Source organism: Nannobrachium achirus (genome assembly GCF_963921795.1).
Source record: "Nannobrachium achirus genome assembly, chromosome: 23".
NCBI classification, from domain to species: domain Eukaryota; kingdom Metazoa; phylum Chordata; class Actinopteri; order Myctophiformes; family Myctophidae; genus Nannobrachium; species Nannobrachium achirus.
In genome coordinates this window covers 23,587,744-23,608,349 of record NC_137830.1, presented here as the reverse complement: position 1 = coordinate 23,608,349, position 20,606 = coordinate 23,587,744, and the positions used below count along the sequence as shown (strand labels likewise).

Below are 20,606 nucleotides of genomic sequence, written 5' to 3'. Positions count from 1 at the left end.
ATGCGTCTCGGCGAGGCGGACGCAGTGGTCTGCTGGCGACGAAAAACGGCCGAAAAAAGCAGACGCGACCGCGGTTTGCTATACTGCTACAGACCACTAGTTGAGCAACTTACACAGTATAGCTTTAAAGGAGTATTTCACTTTAAAATATTTCTGCAGGTCATTCAAAGATAATAAATCATACCTAATGTAAAGTGAGCTGTGCTATTTATTAGTTAAATTCATTAAGCGTCCCGCTGGCCAATCACAGCGCGAAGATTGGCCAATGGGACCCTGGGCGTACAAAAAAAAGAACTTTGATCAGTTTGTGGCAGGATGTAGGCCATATTTAGGTCAGATGTGTGCCACGCTAAGAGCCCGGAATTTTTTTGGGGACAGGAGCTTTTCTGACAAACCTAGATGTTGGAGCTTAGCTCCTTCCAGGAGCACCGCTCAAAAATGTCACATAACCTTTCCTCTGCCTAGTGGGAAAGTTTTTGCAAAATGACATGGAAAATGCATGCTGGGTTCATGATTTGAGGCATTTTGTTCAAAACAAAGCACTCCTACAAATATTGGAAGCCAATCAGGATAGGATATGAAAAATCCGAAAGACCTGTTTTGTTTAACAAAAAAAGACAAACGTACATGATGTGTCCATGATTATTTTAAGAGTGAAGAAACTACTCTTCCCATCAACCCAGCACAAACCTTTCCAACACTTCCAACCTAATGATAGTTTAGCTTTCTTCTTATTTGTCATTATTGCGACCATAGGTCGCAGTTAACTATGAAAACCGGCACATGTCCGCTTATCCGTGTATCTCTGTAGGTCACGCCTGACACTGTGGTTCCCCTGACACATCACTATGACATCACAGGTCTATGGGTTTCTCGCTCTGACATCACTATGATGTCAGGGGAACCAAGGGTAAAGGGTATGATGTCAGATGTCATAGACATCATAGGACTTTCACATAACGAACTAGAAGCAGTGCTCTTCCGAGCACAGGTCTCCACCAGGCCACACAAATCGGCCTGTTATAGCGCCACCATGAGGCTGATTTAAAAAATGTGGGGCAGAGGTTCTGAATTAGCATCCAGGGAGTGTGTGTGCTCAGTTTGGCAGCGATCGGGCCAACGGCGCCGGAGATTAGCTGGTAACAACCAGGCCACACAAATCGGCCTGTTATAGCGCCACCATGAGGCTGATTTGAAAAATGTGGGGCAGAGGTTCTAGATTGGCATCCAGGGAGTGTGTGTGCTCAGTTTGGCAGCGATCGGGCCAACGGTGACTGAGATTAGCTGTTCACAAACTGCGAGGACGCACGCACGGACGCACGGACGGACGGACGGAGGGGAAAACATACTCTCCCTCAGCCTTCGGCTGGTGGAGACAATAAGGAATAACTGAGTAAGCATGTTTGGGCTCTCACAGCATACCTCCACTCCATATACAGTACATGGATCTCCTTATATGGGTAACTGGTCCGATATACATCACTGGCCAGATTACAAAGAATTGGCGTCAAGGGCGAGGTCGCATGTTGCCCTGAGGCGTCTTACTAGTTATATGTTTATAGTGCTAATAATAACATACTGTAGTTGACTTGTGATTTTCGATGACGTGCCACTACCATCCCTTCATATATTTAAGGTTCTAGTGGTGGCTGTAACTCACAAGCCGTCCAAGCCGTTTGGTCTTTGCAGACGAGTAAGCCTGGCTACGCGAGGTTACAAGCAGTCTCTGACATTCATGGGTGTGGTAAACATTTCCATAGGTCTTCAGGCACCATTCAGCACCAGCTATGATGGACAGGGGGGGGGGGGGGGGCAGAAGAAGAGGTACAAACTAAGACAACATCAAAACCCACCTGAGAAAGTGCCGCTTCAACCACAACTGGGCGGAGGCCTGAGAGAGACCTGTGGAGCAGTCTGGTCGCTAGCTAGAAATGTACCTCTAACCTTCCGCATGAGCAAAGGCAACAGAGAAAAGAGAGATCCACCATGAACCAAACAGCTCCTCACACAAACAATAGCATGACAACTACTTACATTATGCTCTCATTGCAACAGAGACTGTGGATCAAGGGTCAGCCTCTACACCCACCTGAAGACCCAAATCCTAATCATTTTGAATCATGGCCGATGATGAATATTTTCCCCAATGAAATCACAAATAAGCAGAACATTTTGGCCAAAGACTGGAGCAACAGGAAAGGTCATACTCATAGGCTCACTCACCAACATAGCTGTCCTTATACAGTATATAGTCCCTGTCACTACGAGAGCTCAAAATAATATGAAAAGGGCTTATCACCTGATAATAGTACATTTGCAGTGGGTGGTCTCTCTATCCAAGACGGAAATAGCAAGATACGCCATAAATGGTCAATTTATATAGCGCCTTTATCCAAGGTGCATTACATTCATACACACATTCATACACCGATGGCAAAGGAAACCATGCAAGGCACCAACCTGCTCACCAGGAGCAACTAGGGGTTCAGAGTCTTGCTCAAGGACTCCTCGACACAAACCTGGGAGAACCCGGGATGGAACTGGGAATCCTTCGGGAGTCATCCGTGTTCTAAGACTCTACCCCTGAGCCACTGCCGCCATCTCCGGTTTACTTCCCATATCTGCGTGAAGTAGGTGGACACTTTTTTAGGAGGCAAGAGGCATTCCAATGGGAGAGTGAACGTGAACACAGCTTCTGAACCATTTAGCTTCATGGTCACTGAACTAAATATTGGACCTGATCGCCACAAGCCACATAATAGTCTCAACATTTACATACTAAAATGGCTTTTTCTCAGAGATGGATGGGAGCCTCAAGTCCAAAATCACAAAAAAATGCGATTCCCCTTGAGCTTGGGGATCAGCCATTGTGTAATTGTGTGCAACACGGTTTAATTTACAAATAAATAAATCACACCCAATGGTAAGTGAGCGGTGCCTTTAAGTACATAAAATGTCATTAAGAGCTATATACACACACACACACACAGTATGTATGTGTATGAATTTTTGTGTTGTCCATTAATTTCCGACATACACATTCTGTCAAGTGTTGGAGCGCTGAGGCACCGCTCAACAAACTAAAAGTTTAAGTTTTATGGAGATAAGCGGTATACAACTTATGGATTGTGGTTTTGAATTTAAGCTTTCAAACAGCGACAAACTCAGTTTAATTTCATATCCAATATGGTGGACAACAGAGACAAAAACTAACTGGAGTGCTCTGTAGACTATTGTGTTTAAAGGTTTATGAAGGGCAGTCAGACAGAAAGGGAGACAGGTTTTATGAAGGCAGGCAGAATGAACGTCTTTATTCAATTTCTTTTTGGAGAAAAACAACAGTGGATCTTTGTGATCTAAACATTATCAGCTCCATGTTAACATTGGCCTTACATCATCAGGCCTTAACGTAAAAGGCGAATTTCGGGGGAAAACAATGTTTCTACCTTTTAAAAGTATATTTTAGAAGCTTCCAGGATGTTTCAGCAGTTGTTTGTTCCAAAGAAGAAATGTAGTCCATTTTAGTCTGAGCCGTCCTACCCAACAGGGCTTAAAAGGGCAACTATTGGACCGTTTCTTTTTCCTGGCTTCAAAGTCCATTTTCTCGCTACACATCAGTCGCAGACACTTAGCAACACATACAAGCCATTACTTCTCCAGGGTCGCTCTATCCCTCCCTCCTCTCTCTATCTTCTCCAATGCAGTGGATGGGACACGGAAGGGCCGTCTCGCGGTTGGGAGAGATTTCAGTTCAGCGTTTTCACAACAACAATGGCACGCCCCTGGAGAAGTATGTGTTGCGAACAGTGTCGGCGACTGATGTGTAGTGAGAAAATACTTTGAAGCCAGAAAAAAAAGAAAAGAAAAATGGACTAACAATCGATCCAATAGTTCCCGTTTTAAGCCATGTTTGGGTAGGTCGGCTAGGACAAAGATTTACTACAGTATATTTCTTCTTCTGAACAAACAACTGCAGGAACATCCTGGAAGCTTCTAAAAGATAGTTTTAAAAGGTAGGAACATCGTTTCCCCCAGAAATTCTCCTTTAACATGGGAAACTAAAGAGCGGATTGGTCCACAAATGACAAAACCCCGCCCCCACCACAGTCATGTCAAGCATTCTATTGATTTGATCTTATGCCAACTGTCAGTCATTCAGCAGCCAATCAGGCGGCAGTACCGCTGGAATAAACAAAACCTTGAAAAAAAAAACAAAAAAAAACAAGAAGGATGTACAAGAAGATCGACCAATCAGAAAACAAAATAAGAAAGTGGGAGGAGCTTCCAAGCCTCACAAGGAATTATATTTGTTTTTTTTTTATAGTTTTGTCTTTATTTGTCAAAGTCTTTTACTCTGTCGGTTGTTTCTCGTTCTGGTGAATTCTCCCCTTCTAACTGCTTTTTCAGTGCAATGCATCATGGGTAACGATCGCTCGCTAGGAGAGGGCGTGTGTTTAAGTACTACACACATACGTGTGTGAAAGTGTGTGAGCGAGTGTGTGTGTGTGTGTGTGTGTGTGTGTGTGGTGTACAGTGTGTCGTCATGGTTACATGCTGCAGGGGGAGGGGCTTCCAGCAGCTCTGTGGTGCCGTGTTGCATCATGGTTAACGTGGTCTTCTTAGCTGGTGTCCATGGACTCCATGTTGGCCGAACTGGAGTCTCTCTGGATGGAGTCAAATATTGCGGCCAGCTCCTGATTGGATGAGATCTGTGTCTGGAACTCTGACATAAGAGGAGATTTCTCCGCCTCTGGGATGGAGAGCAGCGACACGACAGCTCGCATCGCACTGCGCTTCAACTCATCCTGCTTCTCAAACTCCTGCTTCACCGAGTTGGCCTTCACCTACACACACACACACGAGATACAGTAACTACAGTAAATAACGAAATAATTGAAACATTTGATTAACTCATTCCCTGCCAGGCCCGATAGTCCCGAGATTATTCCAATGTCTTTCCCCGCCAGGCCCGATAGTCCCGAGAATAAAAAAAATAAAAAAAAATAAAAAAAAAAAAATTCAAAATTTTGGACCCCAAAAAATGGAGTAGGCATGATAGCAATCGCGAAATTGCATGTTTAACCCCCATAGCAACCCCATCTTTCAAGCATGGCAGCCATTTTGGCAGCCATCTTTGTTAAACATAGTGGCTGTTATCTCATGAATGCCTGAACGGATTTCCATTCGGATTTTTTTGTTTGAAAGCTGTGAGCAATGTGGACACACGTGGTGCATTATCTAGGCATGGGTGTGCATGATCCGTGCACACCCAATTACATGGAAGTCTATGGAGACGAATGGCAGGTGGGAGTACGGAGGTATGTTAAAATGGCGGTCAATGTGTTAATAAGGTCGTTATTGCTATAGCTTACTGTCGGTTCATTTGGATAGATATTTATGTGATACAGATATTTATATATGACAGATATTTTGATGATTATATGTAGATAAGACATTTAGATATGACACACATATTTACTTTAGATATGATCAGGATTCATTGGACATTGTTTGGTTTACACTAGGGAAACAAACTTCTAGTTACTAAAAATGTGTTAATTTTAGTTTGAAGATGTAGCATATGCACATCCCCACAGCTTTTTACACGGGACAATATTAACAGTTAAAGCATTGTATTTGGGATTGAAAGCTTCACCTTGCATATTAAGGGGATTAATTATTAGGTTAGAATCCATATTGCATTCGAATGTATATTAAGCCAAACACAGAAAACAGAAGTCTCTTTCTTTCTCCAGCCTATACGGCCGCGGGTGCTGAGAAATCTCTTGCTATCTCTTGCTAATCTCTTGCTATTCATGGTTCAAACTTATTTTATTCTATAGCTTATTTTTAATTAGGCTGTGTGGTTTTGATATAAGTCCGGTCTGGAGAACAGGAGTCGTTGGAAGCTTTACCAACTCAAAGAGCTGCATCATTAGTTAATAGTTTCTTGTCGTTGTGTGATGATTAAAAGTGTTTTAAGGAGCAGCGAGTCTGGTCATCCATCGTTTATGGTGCCGCGTGAAAAAAACACAGCTAATCTAATCTACAAGTGCAACACGTTGCATCAGCAATCCTTTCCAAACCTTATGTGTTGTTGCATGAAGACTAAGTCTTGTAACTTGTTAAATCCATTTGTAGGGTTCAAGGTGAGAGAGAAAAAGAGAGACAGACAACGAACCAAAGCAACTCGAGCAAGCGGCCAGTGAGGCGATCACTCCAAAATCATCTGGGGAGCCCCCTGGGGGTCCCGACCCACAGGTTGGGGAACCACTGAACTAAAACACCAATGAGTCTGCGTGCAGGCGTACCTTGGTTGTGCATGTAGCTCGTAGAGGCTCTACCAGTCTGTCCAATCTCTGGAGAACAGCACTCGGACACAGAGACGAGAGTCGAGCCAGCATGAGGAACGTCAACATCTACAAACAAACATTCATTAGTATTATTCATTCTTTTTAATAATTATACAACAGTCTGCTGATTGGCATTCTATGAGGGTTGATATTTAGTACCACAGTGTTATAGGAATATTAATAACTACTAAATATCTTACCATTTATATTAGCTATTGTGATGTCAAGTTAACCCTGCAAAGCCCAACAATGCTTTTTGGCAACATTTTTTAAATCATTTTTTAAAAAATGTTATAATTAGTTTTCCTGTTCTTTTTTCACATTAACATCACCATTAAATCCTATTGTTTAGTATTACCATGCCATTGGCCACAATATTTGCATATAAATACCCCCCAGAGGCTGACATTCACACAACTTCAAGATCTCTGGAAAAGAAAAGATGAGTGTTAAAATGTTTTCATTTACTGCCTTCTATTGTTTTAGCGATTTTAGTATTTTGATTTCAGTGGGTGGGGGCTAAATATGTCTTTTTAGACACAATAAGCTGGCAATTTCTTTGTTACCATTTACACCAGCCCCCATAAGTCACATCTGCCATTGAAAGATTGCAGTGCATCTAGGGAATGGGCTTATTCTGTCTAAAAATACTTATTTCTAAAACAATAGAAAGAAGTAAATGAAAATATTTTAACACTCATCTTTTCTTTTATCTAATGACTATCTAAAATATGAACCCTTGTAAAAAAAAAAGAAAAAAAAACGCTCACAACACACCATATCATATCAACGCATTGTGAGCTTTTTTCCAAATAGGACGGCAGGTTGAAAGTGGTTAAATCCTACATGACAGTTTAAGTTGTGTGCCAAGGCCACAAGAGGGCGCCAGAGTGCCAGAGATAATCTCATAGCCCACCGCTGTTACATACAGGCAGCCACGAAGCAGTGGCGTTTCATAACACGGTGACCAGTGGAATGAAAATCACCCGGAGGAAGAGAGCTAACAGATGGCTATAGGCTATCACTCATATTAGAAGCCCGATTTGCGGCGATTTAGCCGTAAATAAAACGTTTCTGCTAGCATAGGAACACAGTTCAGAGAAAATGCTCTCTAAAGATGTGAGAATGTATTGGATTAGGCGGCGCGATGCGGCGGCGTTACCCGATTACGGGCCGGTGGAAAATGACCTTGGTCGGCGGACTGGATCAAAATTTAAACGGAGGCTTCGCTGAGGCCTCCGATTAATTAATTCATTTTATTAAAAAAGCCGGACTAGTTCGGGATCGGCACCCCGGAATACGTCGCGCCGCCGACAGTATAGATTGAGTTTGTTTTGGGGGGCTCTAAACTTTATTCTAGACCATTTTCAATGGAATAAATCGTCGGACCATCTAGAATCGGTCGTTGGAAAGCGTAGGACGAGCCAGGACCACCCACATCTCAATGCAGCTCAGGGTAAGTAAAATAGCAAAAAAAATATTGTATTGTATTGAAAAAAAGCCAAACTTGTTCGGGATCGGCACAAGAAGGGTTAAAACACCAGTGTGTGTACCTTGATGTCATAGTGGTCTTTGAGTCCGTCCTCTACATGGTTGAGGAATGTGAAGATGTCCAGTCTGTCCAGACAGCTGTCCAACAGAGTGTACATGCACTCGAACGCTGCTTTCCTCAAATCCAAACCATCATCCACCGTGTGTTTGAATGGTCCCATCTCCACCTGCACACACAATCACAAAGATATGTTGATGGCATCAAGTAATACAGGCAGAAATATGTTGCATTGTTGCAACTGACAGATCAGAAAGGGTAATTTTTAATGTAAGCTAAAAAATTACGGTTCTATTTTGGACGTTTAGACAATGATTTTGAAACACACTACATGAGGAGTCTAAAAGATTAAGGAAACAGAAAACAGCCAAATTTCCATCTATAAGGTCAAACCTCATTGAACAAAAAGATTGTCATGGAATGATTAATGACGAAATGATGAAGTTTCTTCTTTTGGAACAAACAAAATAGCCCAAAAAAAAGAGTCTTGTATAAAACAAAACAAGACAAAAATATGTTTCCTATAACGGTTTTAGAGAAAAATCAGAAATGATTGTCCACATGACGGGCCGCATAGACATGCTGCAGGTTGAACAGTGCTGTTCTAGGAGAAACTAGAAATGTAAAGTTTCAAATTGAAGGCAAGTTGAGGAATGCAAACATACAGTAGATACAAACAACCATGTTGTCAGTTCCTAGGCAACTGTAAGCTAAATGGTGGCTGCAAACTACAAAAGGATACCACTTAATTCATGTTTGATTGTGCAACGTTTCACTTGCCAAGATAATACTGAGCTTGTTGTGTGCAAGCAACTCTGTTGTACTAGGAAATATACATTTGATTGAAGCATCACTATCAAGATCAAACCTGATATGCAGACTACTACTTTGAGTGTAGTCTGCACTCCACCAACGCAATGCAATTACACATTTTATGGCAATCGGCCAATTATAGTTTGAGATACCTTAGTGCAAGTGGATATTTTGGCCTAAGGGCAGCACTAGAGCAGTGGTTCCCAAGCTTATCTGGATCAGAGCCCACTTGAAAATCTTGAAAGTGTTCGCAGCCTACCCATCTGGCCACCAGTCAAGCCGATCGGGGTATGCTGGGGTATATCCGATTTACCCCAAAATACCCAGGTTGAGGTTATTCGGTGAATAGATTTGGTGCAGTCTACTTTTGAGATGCCAGACCAGACCGATGTATGTCTTTCTGCCATGCCGTAAAAAGAAGAAACAAGAACAATAGTAATACCACTGCAATACGAACTACAACAACAACAAATATTAATAATAATAACAATACCTCTCTTATGAGTTCTTTCCTGACTTTGGTCTCATTATAAAGATGTGGTAAAACTGTATCCAGAAGCTCTCGGATCAGACTGGGCTTATTATGGGCTGCTGAGTTGAACGTTACCAAGGCGACGCGCCGAACATTCAGGTCTGGGTCCTCTAGAGTCTTCAGGAAGTCACCTGGAATATGAACCAATTAAAGACATGCAGCTGTGTGGGTGTACACACCTATACAGCTTTGCTGGTATGTGTGTGTGTGTGTGTGTGTGTGTGTGTGTGTGTGTGTGTGTGTGTGTGTGTGTGTGTGTGTGTGTGTGTGTGTGTGTGTGTGTGTGTGTGTGTGTACCTATACAGTTCTTCAGTAGAGGGTCTATGGGTTGAGGATGATCAGAGATGGTGAACTTGACAGCTGTTACCACAGAGCTCCTCGCGTAAGACGAACCTAAAAATTATTAACAAATTAAACATCAACATTAATAGTGCAACTATATTCAGAGTTTTTCTTTTTTTTTTACTTCCGACTTCCTGTTTCAGCATGACCGCGATCACAAAATGCATGTTTGACCCTCAGAACAACTCTATCTTTCAACACTTGGCGGCTATCTTTGTTTACATATGAAGAAAACATGATGGCCGCCATCTCATGAATGCCTGAATGGATTTCCAAGCAGATGTATTCTTTGTTTGAAAGCTGGTAACGGCATACACACGTGTGTTGCATGAGCTATGAACCATTGTGCACGTTAATAGGTAAGAAAATGGTGGCATTAAATTAGTTAAACAACATTAACAAACAGTGCTTGTCAATGTTATGTCCATAGTCTCCCTCTGCTGACGAAGAGAGGTATTTGCAATGTCCAAACTACAAATAAGTATTGTATCAACATACAGTACTCTACCTTCAGGACCGGTGATAAATGATAATAACAAGTTGATAGATTTGGATACTGTTTCTCCCTCTAACATTTTCCAATGTTTTTAGTTTTTGAAATAATGTAATGCACATTTTCCAATGCATAGACTACTGCAGGCCTTGTTGACTAGATTTAAGAGTGATTTTGAAGCTTTTGCTCCTGAAATGATCGATTATTCATATGGGGAAAAAGCTGTCATACAACATAAAGTCAATGGGCGAGAAGCAGAGCTTGCCATATCTTGGCCTGGCAGGGTGGAGTGTGTGGGGCTTAGCGAAAGAGCTAATTGTACTGTGACATATACATGGCTAACTGCAACAAGTTGCTGCCATATAATTGGCAGATTAGAAATGTGCGTTAATGTGACTAATACAGTCACTGGAGAGTGTATACATGTGTGTACTGTATATACACAGAGATACAGTATATATTTACCTGACAGTAGATAACCCTTCAGCCTTGGCAGTAGAGTTTCAGGGTCTATCAGAGTTAACTTTCCCAGACATTCAGCAACGACGTTTCTGGTTCCTTCCTCCTGACACTCACAATGTTTCAGCAGCAGAGTCCACACTGACTCTACGTAGGGCTTCAGACCTGGAACTGAAGCAGAGCCTAAAACAAAGCACATTATATTATACTCTACATGTAAGTATACTATTACAAATACAGACTGAAGCCACCTTTGGTGTCAGATCTGCTAATGAAGCCGACACTGGGATGTAAATAGGGCTGCAACTATCGATTATCTTCTTAGAAATGATTCTATCTATCACTCCTATCAATGATTTTTTTTTGATTAATTGAATAACCGAAAAGCGGATCATTTTATTATTTTAAATATATCAAAGCCGCTCTGTGATTGCTATTCTCTATCATTGGGAAGGAGAACTTTACTATTGCCATACACTTTCCTTGAGCACATGGTGGATTTTGTTTGTCAGATCCAGTGTCAAACAATCCCCCATCTCAGTCAGGTTTCTGTTCCCAGTTTCCATCTGCAGTTGTCACAGTACTAAATAAATCTGCTTAATTGCTAAAATAGTATAGCAGTGTAATTTACCTATTATCTCCTTTAGAGAGTGCAGTAATAGATACTGTCGTTTGGGCTGAGAAGAGATCTCTGAAAGGACGAAGGGGAGGTACTCTGGCAGGTTGCCAACTGCGATCGAACCCAACGCATAGGAGGCTGCTGACTTCACCTACAGATAGACGGGCAGAGAGATAGACAAGTAGAAATAGATGGAGACAGACATACAGGTGCGGAAAAACTGTTAGAGACAACATCTTTAGCTATGATTCAGTTAACATTTCAGGGGCCACAGAAAGAGCGCTACTCATGCATAGCTCAATGGTTGTGGGCGTGTCTGTCTGACCCTCTGCATGGGAAAGACACAGGTGCAAGACACTCCTCTCCCAAAAGACATTTGTATGTATTGTGTGTGTGTGTGTGTGTGTGTGTGTGCGTGTGTGTGTGTGTGTGTGTGTGTGTGTGTGTGTGTGTGTGTGTGTGTGTGTGTGTGTTGGGGGGCTCAAAGTGATAGTAGTTACACACATGATTATCACTTCCCATCATCCAGAGGGAGAGTCACACTGTGACTGGCTACCGTTTTGGATTTGATTTGATTTGATAGGTGAATTAAGTGAACAAGTGGAATCTTTCACCTTAAAACTAGGCTGTGAGATGGTGCTGTGCTCAATTGCCCTTTATACCAACCAAAATTCCCTTGCGGGATAATAAAGATTTGACCTTGACCTTTGACATTGCCTTTATGGGAATCATTCAGGTCCATCTGGTTGCCATACTGGCATTACTTACAATTTTCCTCTGAAACAATATGCCGTTTGGTAAGAATGTTTGTGGGAAATGGTCAAGACAATTTGGGTGGATGGGGCTGTATCACCTCTTCACTCGTGGAGGAGAAAGCATCGAGGATGACAGTCTTGAGTTCTGGTTGGCTGCTGAGGTCTACATGATGGCCGACTTCACCCAAAGAGAGCAAAGCTAGCAGTCTGATAGAATCAGTGGAGCGGCTGTTCTTCACATCCTGTTCATTTCAAAATTAAACATTCAGATGAGGTTCGTTAGTATACAAAAGGTAAAGGAGCTATAGTCAACCTTTTCTTGAAAAACGGACGCTAAATAAAAAGAATGTTTCGAAAATATTTTATAAAAAAATAAGCTTCATATATGTGTTTCTATTAAAAAATGACCACAAAAAGAGTAAAATAATGATAATTGTCAGGCTGACTTTGTTTACATCCCTTATCAATCCATAGAAGCGGGAAAGTCAGTCTGACAAAGGCCAAAATGATTGTTTTATCATTATTTTACGCTTTTTGTGGTAATTTTTGAATAGAAACACATATATGAAGCTTAATCTTTTTTATAAAAAAAATTCGAAACATTTTTATTTTAGTGTCCGTTTTTCAAGAATAAGTTGACTATAGCTCCTTTAAAAACAATATACAGTTCATTTTTTATGGCTACACAACAATCTGAACTCGAATTTAAACATTTGATGAGAGGTCAAGTCTCGCAGCTCGTACTGATGTAACAGTTACACAGATCATATTTCTGAGATCTGAAAGGGTCCATTGGGTTCCTATCTATCAATTATTTAGGAATCCCCAAGAACCCCCTTAAGGAACCCAGGGAGAACCAGTGACATAGATGAATTCACTCACGAGGTACACAGAACTTACAAGCCAGATGTTTTTAGAAACAAGCTTACCCAGCAAATGATGACATCACACAAAAATACAAAAAAAATATTGGAACATTTTATTAGGGAGACATGTAACTGAGATGAGTGAAAGTTATAGAAATGTAAAATGTAAAACAATAACCAAGTATTTCATTTAAGTATTTCCGGTGTAGCAACGTTTAGTCGTCTAGTCATTTAATCCAGGGGTTGACACTAAGGTCTCAGAGGCACTTGCCCGTCGGGCAAGTACAGGTCATGTTCTACTTGCCCTCAGGTCATGGCCACTTGCCCTCATAATGGTAAAATTGTAATATTTGAATTACTGTTCTTTTAACTTATTTGTTACCTTATTATGGGCAGTGATGTTGCTTGTAATGGGTCCTGGGACCCACACGTGGTCATTCAAATGGGTCAGAGAAAAATGTTATGGGTCCCCAATAAAACATAATTGAGAGTTGTGAGCTTGTAGATCGGCTATTTTCAAGATTTGCCTCTTTCTTATATTATTTTACAATTTGGCTAATGTTTGTTTTTAGTTTGTTGATTACTTTTGATGCAGTAATTGTCTTTTTTCTTTTCTTTCTTTATTAAAAAAGGTCCTATCTCTTAAGTCCTTAAATTATGACTTCACTGTCATCTGGGGACCCCCCCAAAATCATTTGGGGACCTCTGGAGGGTCTCGGCCCACAGGTTGACTCACTTGACTTTAGAACAACAAACAGCCCGTGGAAGGGAGAAGAGAATGTAATAGATGAAAGTGGAGCAGAGATGTTTGCGCTGTGTTTAATTGCTCTGATGCTTTCTTTTTACAAACTGGGATTTTCTTCAAATGATTTATGCTTGTGTCGCAAAGTAAATAACGATCTGAAAACAGCGTGTCGCACGTCGGAGCGGCTCGTGGTTCGCTCCAGTGACAGTGCGACTCGCGGCTAGCTTTGTTTCGTGACTCTGACTTGCTTCATGCAGAACAGGAGGTGGCCGTGGCACGTCGGCGTCACGACAGACTAGCCTAGCGCAGCTAAACTCTATCTACCATTGCTAACACAAGGGAGATATCATATGTATCCACGCAGTATGATATTGTCTCGCTATGCGAGGCTAGCGACAGACACTCGAGAGAGATTAATCATGCAAACGTATTCACAACACGTTTTCGCGCGAATGAAACCCACTGATTTAGAACGAGTTGCAGGCAGCCGGGTGCTCATCGTGTCTTCTTCATAATGTGAGCTTGGTTTTCGACGGAGCTCGTTGTGTGTGTGTGTGTTTGCGTTGTGTGTGTGTCAGTGGCACTGGCACGTGTGTGTGTGTGGGGAGGGAGGGACTGAGAGGAGAGACGGAGAGAGAGAGACGGAGCAGCATTCTAGTCCTGATCAAGTGTGTAAACTCTCATTATGTTACTCAAAATGCGCACTTGCCCTGTCGGGCAACCTGGTAGGAACTTTCACCTGCCCGACCATTTTATTTACTTGCCCCGGTTAGTCGGGCAGGCGTTAGTGTCAACCCCTGTAATCGGTTCATCCCTAATTTGGAGGAACCAACAATTACTTTCAATACAATGGATGAAATCTGGCGAAGTTATTGAAAACAACCTGGTTTGGTGTTTGTTCCAACCCAACATGGAGGACTTTGGGCTTTTTTTAATACTTCATGGTGTCCGCTTGCCGGAGTTGGCTGTGAGCTTTTAGATAAGCTATTTTCAGCATCCACGCGACACCATAATATGACAAAGTTTAAGTCAAGCTTAAGAAGACTAAAGGATACATTCGACAGTGAAACATGTACCTGTATGAATTGTCCCACGACAGCAGGTCCTTCGTCTGGACAGGCTCTGGTGAGTGCTGCCACACATTTAGCAATGGAGCAGTAGGCCTGTTTGTGAGCCAGAGCAGAACTCTGGGAGTAGACTGGTTCCGTTAGCATCCTCAACAGGTCCATGTAACCCAAACCGGCTGTATTTGTAGACACCAGAGCCTACACACACACGCACACAACATGTGTTAGTCAACTGGTTCTGTTAGCATCATCAGCAGGTATATGGAGAAGAGTAGAAGGAGATGAGGAAGAGAAGTCAAGTGTAGATGATTGGGATTAAAAGAGGAAAAATAGGTACAAGGATTGAGAGAAGTAGTAGAATCAGTAGAAGTAGTACAAGTAGGGCATACACAGGCAAGTCGGTTATTGGTGCAAAAAAAAAGAAAAAAATATATATATTTTCGGTTAATTGTCAGACATTTCTCCTTGACATCAACGCTGTAATGGCAGTATGGCACATTACAATATTTATACGTTTAAATAGTCAACTATTACAGTCTTATTTTACTGTTAATGTACAGTGTGGTTACATGTAGTCCTGTGGTTTATGTATGTATTTATTCATGGGTTGAAATTGTAGTCCTACACCAGCCATGTTGAGGACCAACAAAGGTGTTCTGATTGGCGTAGAACATTAGTTCTGTGCCAATCAGACACATTGAAATACCTGTGTTGGTCCTCAACATGGCTGTTTAGGACTACAAATGCAACCCATGAATTGTTGTTAAAACTAAAAGAAATAATTAAAAAACTAACAATAAAATAACAATAATATTTTCGGTTAATTGCCCAGTGTCAGGATGTCGTTACCTGGTAGAAGTCCAACATGGCTGCCAGTGCTCCTCCCTGTAACAGTGGGGATCGAACCAGAGATATGAGCTGTGTGAGGATGTTTCCTCCACTGAGCTGAGCCAGGGAGGAGGGGTGTGTCTGAGCCAACGTGGACAGGAAGCTCAACGCCATCTGAGACACGTGCATGTCGCTCTCTGATATGAGGGGAGGGAGTTCAGCCAGCACCGCGTCTATCATGGCTGGAGTCACTGAGGAACTGATCAATTCAATAGAAGATCATCAATAACGTTGATCAGAACAATTATATCATTGCTGTCGTGGTAGAAACCTTGTATCGGCATAACGCAACAATATGGGGAATTTGGGGATACGTTTGCGATTTCTGAAAATCGTAGTTTTGCACATACAAGGTTTCCACCCGACAGTGACGACATCCATCATGGTGGAACTGTTAGAATGAATAAGTGTGTCACCGGTTGACAGAGGTACCTGTAATTCTTCAGCAGGATGTCCAGCGCAGCTAATGTACACAGTTTCAGAGCTCTCTGGTTCTTGCGGAGGAATGATGCGAGGATGGGAACAGCTTCGTGAAGTACGGGACCCAGGTCGATGTTAAGAGGAGAGCCTGCTATCAGCGTCAACGCTAACGGAACAAAGAAAATAACAATTTTACTCTTGTGTACTGCAGCAATAGTACCTTTAATAGTAGGACATCTGTATTTAGTGAGGTAGCACTTGCAGAGCCTTTAACTGTAATGACTCTGGTATAGTGCTAGTAGTGTTTATTGAGGTAGTAGCACCTTTAACAGTAGTGAGTCGTGTGATTTCATTCTTGAGTCGTTCCAGGAAGATGAGCAGTGTTCCAGGGAGTTCAGTGGGCAAACGGTCACCTAGGTAACGGCACAAGAAGACATGATGAAATGGGAGGTACAGCAGGAAGATGTGTTAAAACCAACATTACTATTCATTACTTTACCCGCTCTCACCCCCCCCCCCCTCTTTCATCTCTATGCCTATGATCCAATAAATACTGGAATGGTTGTCATGGAGACATGTTCTGTGACAAATCAGGTATATTCATCCCCTGCCTTTTAACTTTTAAAAACTAAATTGAGTTTTTTTTTCTTCTTTTTCTCCACAATTTAGTCGTTATTCCAATTGATTCCTCCCCACACACGTCTGCACATACATAGAATGTAAACCTTGGTTACCTAGGTTACAGATGATCTGGCCCATACAGGAAATTGCTCTTTCTTTAACTTCCTGGTCAATGTCAGCAGCTCGCAGGCGCTTGATTGTACAGCTGAACAAGTCATTGATGTAGGGCTCCGGGTCAAAACTCTCCGAGTCCTCCGATATGCTGTCCAGAGGTCTGATCACCTGGAAGAACACAACACAATATATTTTACTAGGGATGTCCTGACTCCTGATCAAGTTTTTTTGCTCCCGATCCGATCCTTATCATTTGATTTTTAGTATCTGCCGATACCGATCTTTCCCGATGCATTAAGGAAAAAGAAAAGAAAAAACGCATTCAAGTTGTCCTTTAAAGCTATACTGTGTAAGTTGCTCAACTGGTGGTCTGTAGCAGTATAGCAAACCGCGGTCGCGTTTGCTTTTTTCGTCCGTTTTTCGCTCGCGGACCAGGCCGTCAGACCACCGCGTCCGCCTCGCCTCGCCGAGACGCTTTCAATGAGGTCTCCCGTGTCCTTCTACGAGCAGCGGTTGGGGAGTTACATGCTAGACTCCTCCAGTGTAAACACTGCAGTGTACTTCCTGAAGGCGTGTTTCCTAAACCCACCAGAGAGCCCGGCAGTGTATGTTCTGCGCTGTGATTGGCCGGCAGTGTATAACCCTCGCTGTGATTGGCCGGTAGTGTGATGACGCAATTTTTCCGCGAAAACCGGTCCCGGGCAGGGATCATAGAAAACATATAAAGAGAAGGCTTTAGAAGCTGAAAATAACGGAGTGGGGGTTCTAAAACTTTAGCGATTTAACAGCTAGGACCATTTTAAGATTTGTTTTATAAAAAAAGTATGGTATAACTTTAAGGTTTTTTTTTTATTTGTTTTTATCCATTCTATCCAACATGGATATAGCTCATTTTATTTAATTTTTTCACTTAGTGCAGCATTGGATCAAAATAAAATAAAGCTCATCCTTTTTTATATATTTTAAAATAACATGTTTCCTGATCCTTTTCTCCCGATTACAATCTTTTGAAAATCATGTGATCGGCCACCGATCCCCCGATCCGATCGGGACATCCCTATATTTTCTGCTGACTATAGCACATAACTAGTTGAGGGTTCTGCCCAGGTTGAAAGATGAAAGGTATGAAATGCAAAATCATTTTAACCATTTAAACCCTCTAGTCTACAGTTACAACTGTAGTCAGACTGCCCCCCCCCCCCCCCCATATACAGTGCATCAAAGTGAGGTGAAGTTTTAATTCTTGTACCTTAACCAGCTGCTGTGTGACTAGCAAGGCTTCGGAAGTGATCTTGTAGAAAGGGTCTCCCACACAGGCCACCACAGGTGGGACGAGAGCAGAGATGTGTGGGTGGAAGGCGTGAGGGGGGTGCGAGCACAGGATGACGTACAAACACGACAATGCATCGATCTTCAGGTTCGAACTGCTGGACTTATCATTCAGACTGAAGATTATACCTGAAATGCACACACACACACACACACGCAGGGGCGAAAGAGAGAAGACATCAGTCATTATACCTGTCCAGTACCTGTCCAGTAACTACCGTAATTGCTGGACTATAAGCCGCACCTGAATATAAGCCACACCTGCTAAATTTAGAACAAAAAACAAATGTTTACATATATAAGCCGCACCTGACTATAAGCCGCAGGTGTCCTTCCTGCTTCCAGCTAGAGCGACCCTGGTGGCCGTTAGCTGTAAAAATCTATATATAAATCCTTGTTAAAGACCATTGTAAAACTAACTAACTGGCCGTTAGCTGTAAAAATCTATAAATAAGCCGCACCGTTGTATAAGCCGCTGGGTTCAAAAAATGGGAAAAAACCTGCAGCTTATAAGTCCAGCAATTACAGGTAGTAGTAGTATTGTAATGCTGAGTTCACACCAATGGCAGCGAGCAAATTTCCACACTGTGGGATTCTGCTAAATAATGGGTGTGTTCAAGGTATAGGTGACAAATTTGTCAATAGGCAAGTTGTGGCCCAGCGAGAAATCCGCTGCTCTGCCACAAGCCAGTAGTGATGATTCGTTCAAAGTGATTCTTTCTTTTGTGTGAACAGGGACGAATTTGGTCAATTCCTCAAACATTATCGTTCTTTGAGTCGTTCAGTTTCCTCCGTGAGGATAATCAGTACGTTCCGTAGAGTATTTAGTCTGTAAACCTAATCCATGCCCATTTCAAAACACAGCATGCTTCTGGTTGGCTGAAGCTCTGTCTCACTGCAAAGAGTCAGCTGCAGTGGAAAAGTTAAACTTTTCCCTACTTTGCCGCACCGCTTTTAGCTGAATACACCTCCTGCCGCGGTGCAGAAAGCAGTGGTCGCTCCTCGCCACAGTTAACGGATGAAACCTGACCGGTTTTCAGAATTCAGCATAACAGAACTGGTAGTACTTGGTATTACTAAGATGTGTTGGACCACTAGCAGTAGTGTTGTGTTGTAATAGTTAATGTAGTACCTGGTATTAGTACTGGGATGTGTTGAACCACGGCTCCAGGAAGTACGTTCACCAGTTCAGTCAACATGTTGAAGCAACACTGTCTCGTCTTCACACTTTTTTCCTTCAACTGCTTATGAAGAGCTTTCACTATCATAGGAACCTACAGTCAGAGACAAAAAGGACACACTACATGTGATGATAACCTCCGAGTCCTGATAATAAAAAATGTATCGTCTCTGACCTTCACTTTGCAGGACGCTGATAAATCAATAGAATGTAAATTGATGTTTGCAGCTGTGTGTGTACCTGGCTCTGTAACAGGGTTAGAGGTGTCTCTCCTTGCTCCATAGCATCTGGATCAGACATCCACATCTGAGCTGGTCGGGTTTGTTTCAGCAGAGAGAGATATGCATGGAATACATCTGCCTTCACATTCTCCTCCCTCTCCTACAAACAAACACACACACGGTTTGAATAACTGATCTGTCGTTCAACAATGTCACATGCCAAAAATATCAGATCTACAAAGCTTGCAGAACAGATATGTTCAGCAAGCGACGCCAGTGCAAAACTGTTTGGTTTTGTGGAACTCTTTGGTCTGAACTTTTACTAGACATTGGGACAGTGGTTCTCTATCTTTTCTGGATCAGAGCCCACTTGAAAATCTCAACACAGTGAGCATATTATGATCATTTTATTGTGTTCCAGCTTGGATCAATGGAACTAAAATAGTATACTTTTAGTTCCTGTTTATTGGTATCACAATGAAAACTCACTTTTAACTGTAAAAAGAATTTAAAATATATATTATTAATGCTATATTATCATCAAAAACCTAAGTGTTTGCCAATTATTTGGGAGCCCACAGGCTGAGTGCCTCATCATTGCTACTTTATCTCCCAAAGTAGGTGCATTGGGAGATACAGTAGTAATAATGATGCGTCATGAGTGACACCATAGGAATTACAGACAGTAGGAGTGATACAGTAGATGAAGTGAAACAGTAGGAGTGCAACAGTACCTTGAACCGCGCGATGAGTGCAGGGGAGACGGAGCGATAGAAATCAGGCAGCATCTCATGTCTGGTCGAGACGACAGCGTCGAGACACTTTGCCGATGCACGACGGACCTTCCAACTGATGTCGTCATCATCACTGTACTCTTCATCACTGCCTATAAGGTGATCATCATCATCATAAGCTTCACCGTACTCTTCATCACTATTTAGATCATCATAATCGAGGAGTGCATTTTCTAGTCTTACTATCACTCCACGTCTTTATCGTCATTTCTTTGTTAATGCGTCATTGCTACTGCAATGTTGAGGAACCAAAACAAACTAATTTGACTCCATTGGACCAATATAAGATCTAACAATAACAAACAAAATTGCCGATATTTCAGAATCCCCCTTCATACGACAGTCCAGGTTTCACGTCAATATGTACAAAATAAAACAGCATAAGGGAAGTATTGCTTTCTATTCAGTTAGTGCTAGTTTTATTTACTTTACAGATCAGCAGGTTC

General features: G+C 42.1%; 1 protein-coding gene across 1 annotated transcript in view; it reads right to left on the bottom strand.

Moving 5' to 3' along the window:
• Positions 1-3,291: 3,291 nt before the first annotated feature.
• Positions 3,292-20,606, bottom strand: part of cand1 (cullin-associated and neddylation-dissociated 1) — a 29,104-nt gene continuing 11,789 nt past the window's right edge. Inside the window, exons 10-26 of the mRNA XM_080754487.1 lie at positions 20,101-20,252; positions 19,386-19,526; positions 19,098-19,239; positions 17,886-18,094; positions 16,636-16,804; positions 16,225-16,314; positions 15,914-16,067; positions 15,443-15,680; positions 14,603-14,791; positions 12,014-12,157; positions 11,173-11,311; positions 10,548-10,724; positions 9,545-9,640; positions 9,209-9,378; positions 7,907-8,071; positions 6,312-6,419; positions 3,292-4,844 (exon numbers count right to left, since the gene is read on the bottom strand). Coding sequence (XP_080610613.1) covers positions 4,620-4,844; positions 6,312-6,419; positions 7,907-8,071; positions 9,209-9,378; positions 9,545-9,640; positions 10,548-10,724; positions 11,173-11,311; positions 12,014-12,157; positions 14,603-14,791; positions 15,443-15,680; positions 15,914-16,067; positions 16,225-16,314; positions 16,636-16,804; positions 17,886-18,094; positions 19,098-19,239; positions 19,386-19,526; positions 20,101-20,252 — 2,708 coding nt within the window. The 3' untranslated portion in view covers positions 3,292-4,619. The remainder of the gene's footprint in view (positions 4,845-6,311; positions 6,420-7,906; positions 8,072-9,208; positions 9,379-9,544; positions 9,641-10,547; positions 10,725-11,172; positions 11,312-12,013; positions 12,158-14,602; positions 14,792-15,442; positions 15,681-15,913; positions 16,068-16,224; positions 16,315-16,635; positions 16,805-17,885; positions 18,095-19,097; positions 19,240-19,385; positions 19,527-20,100; positions 20,253-20,606) is intronic.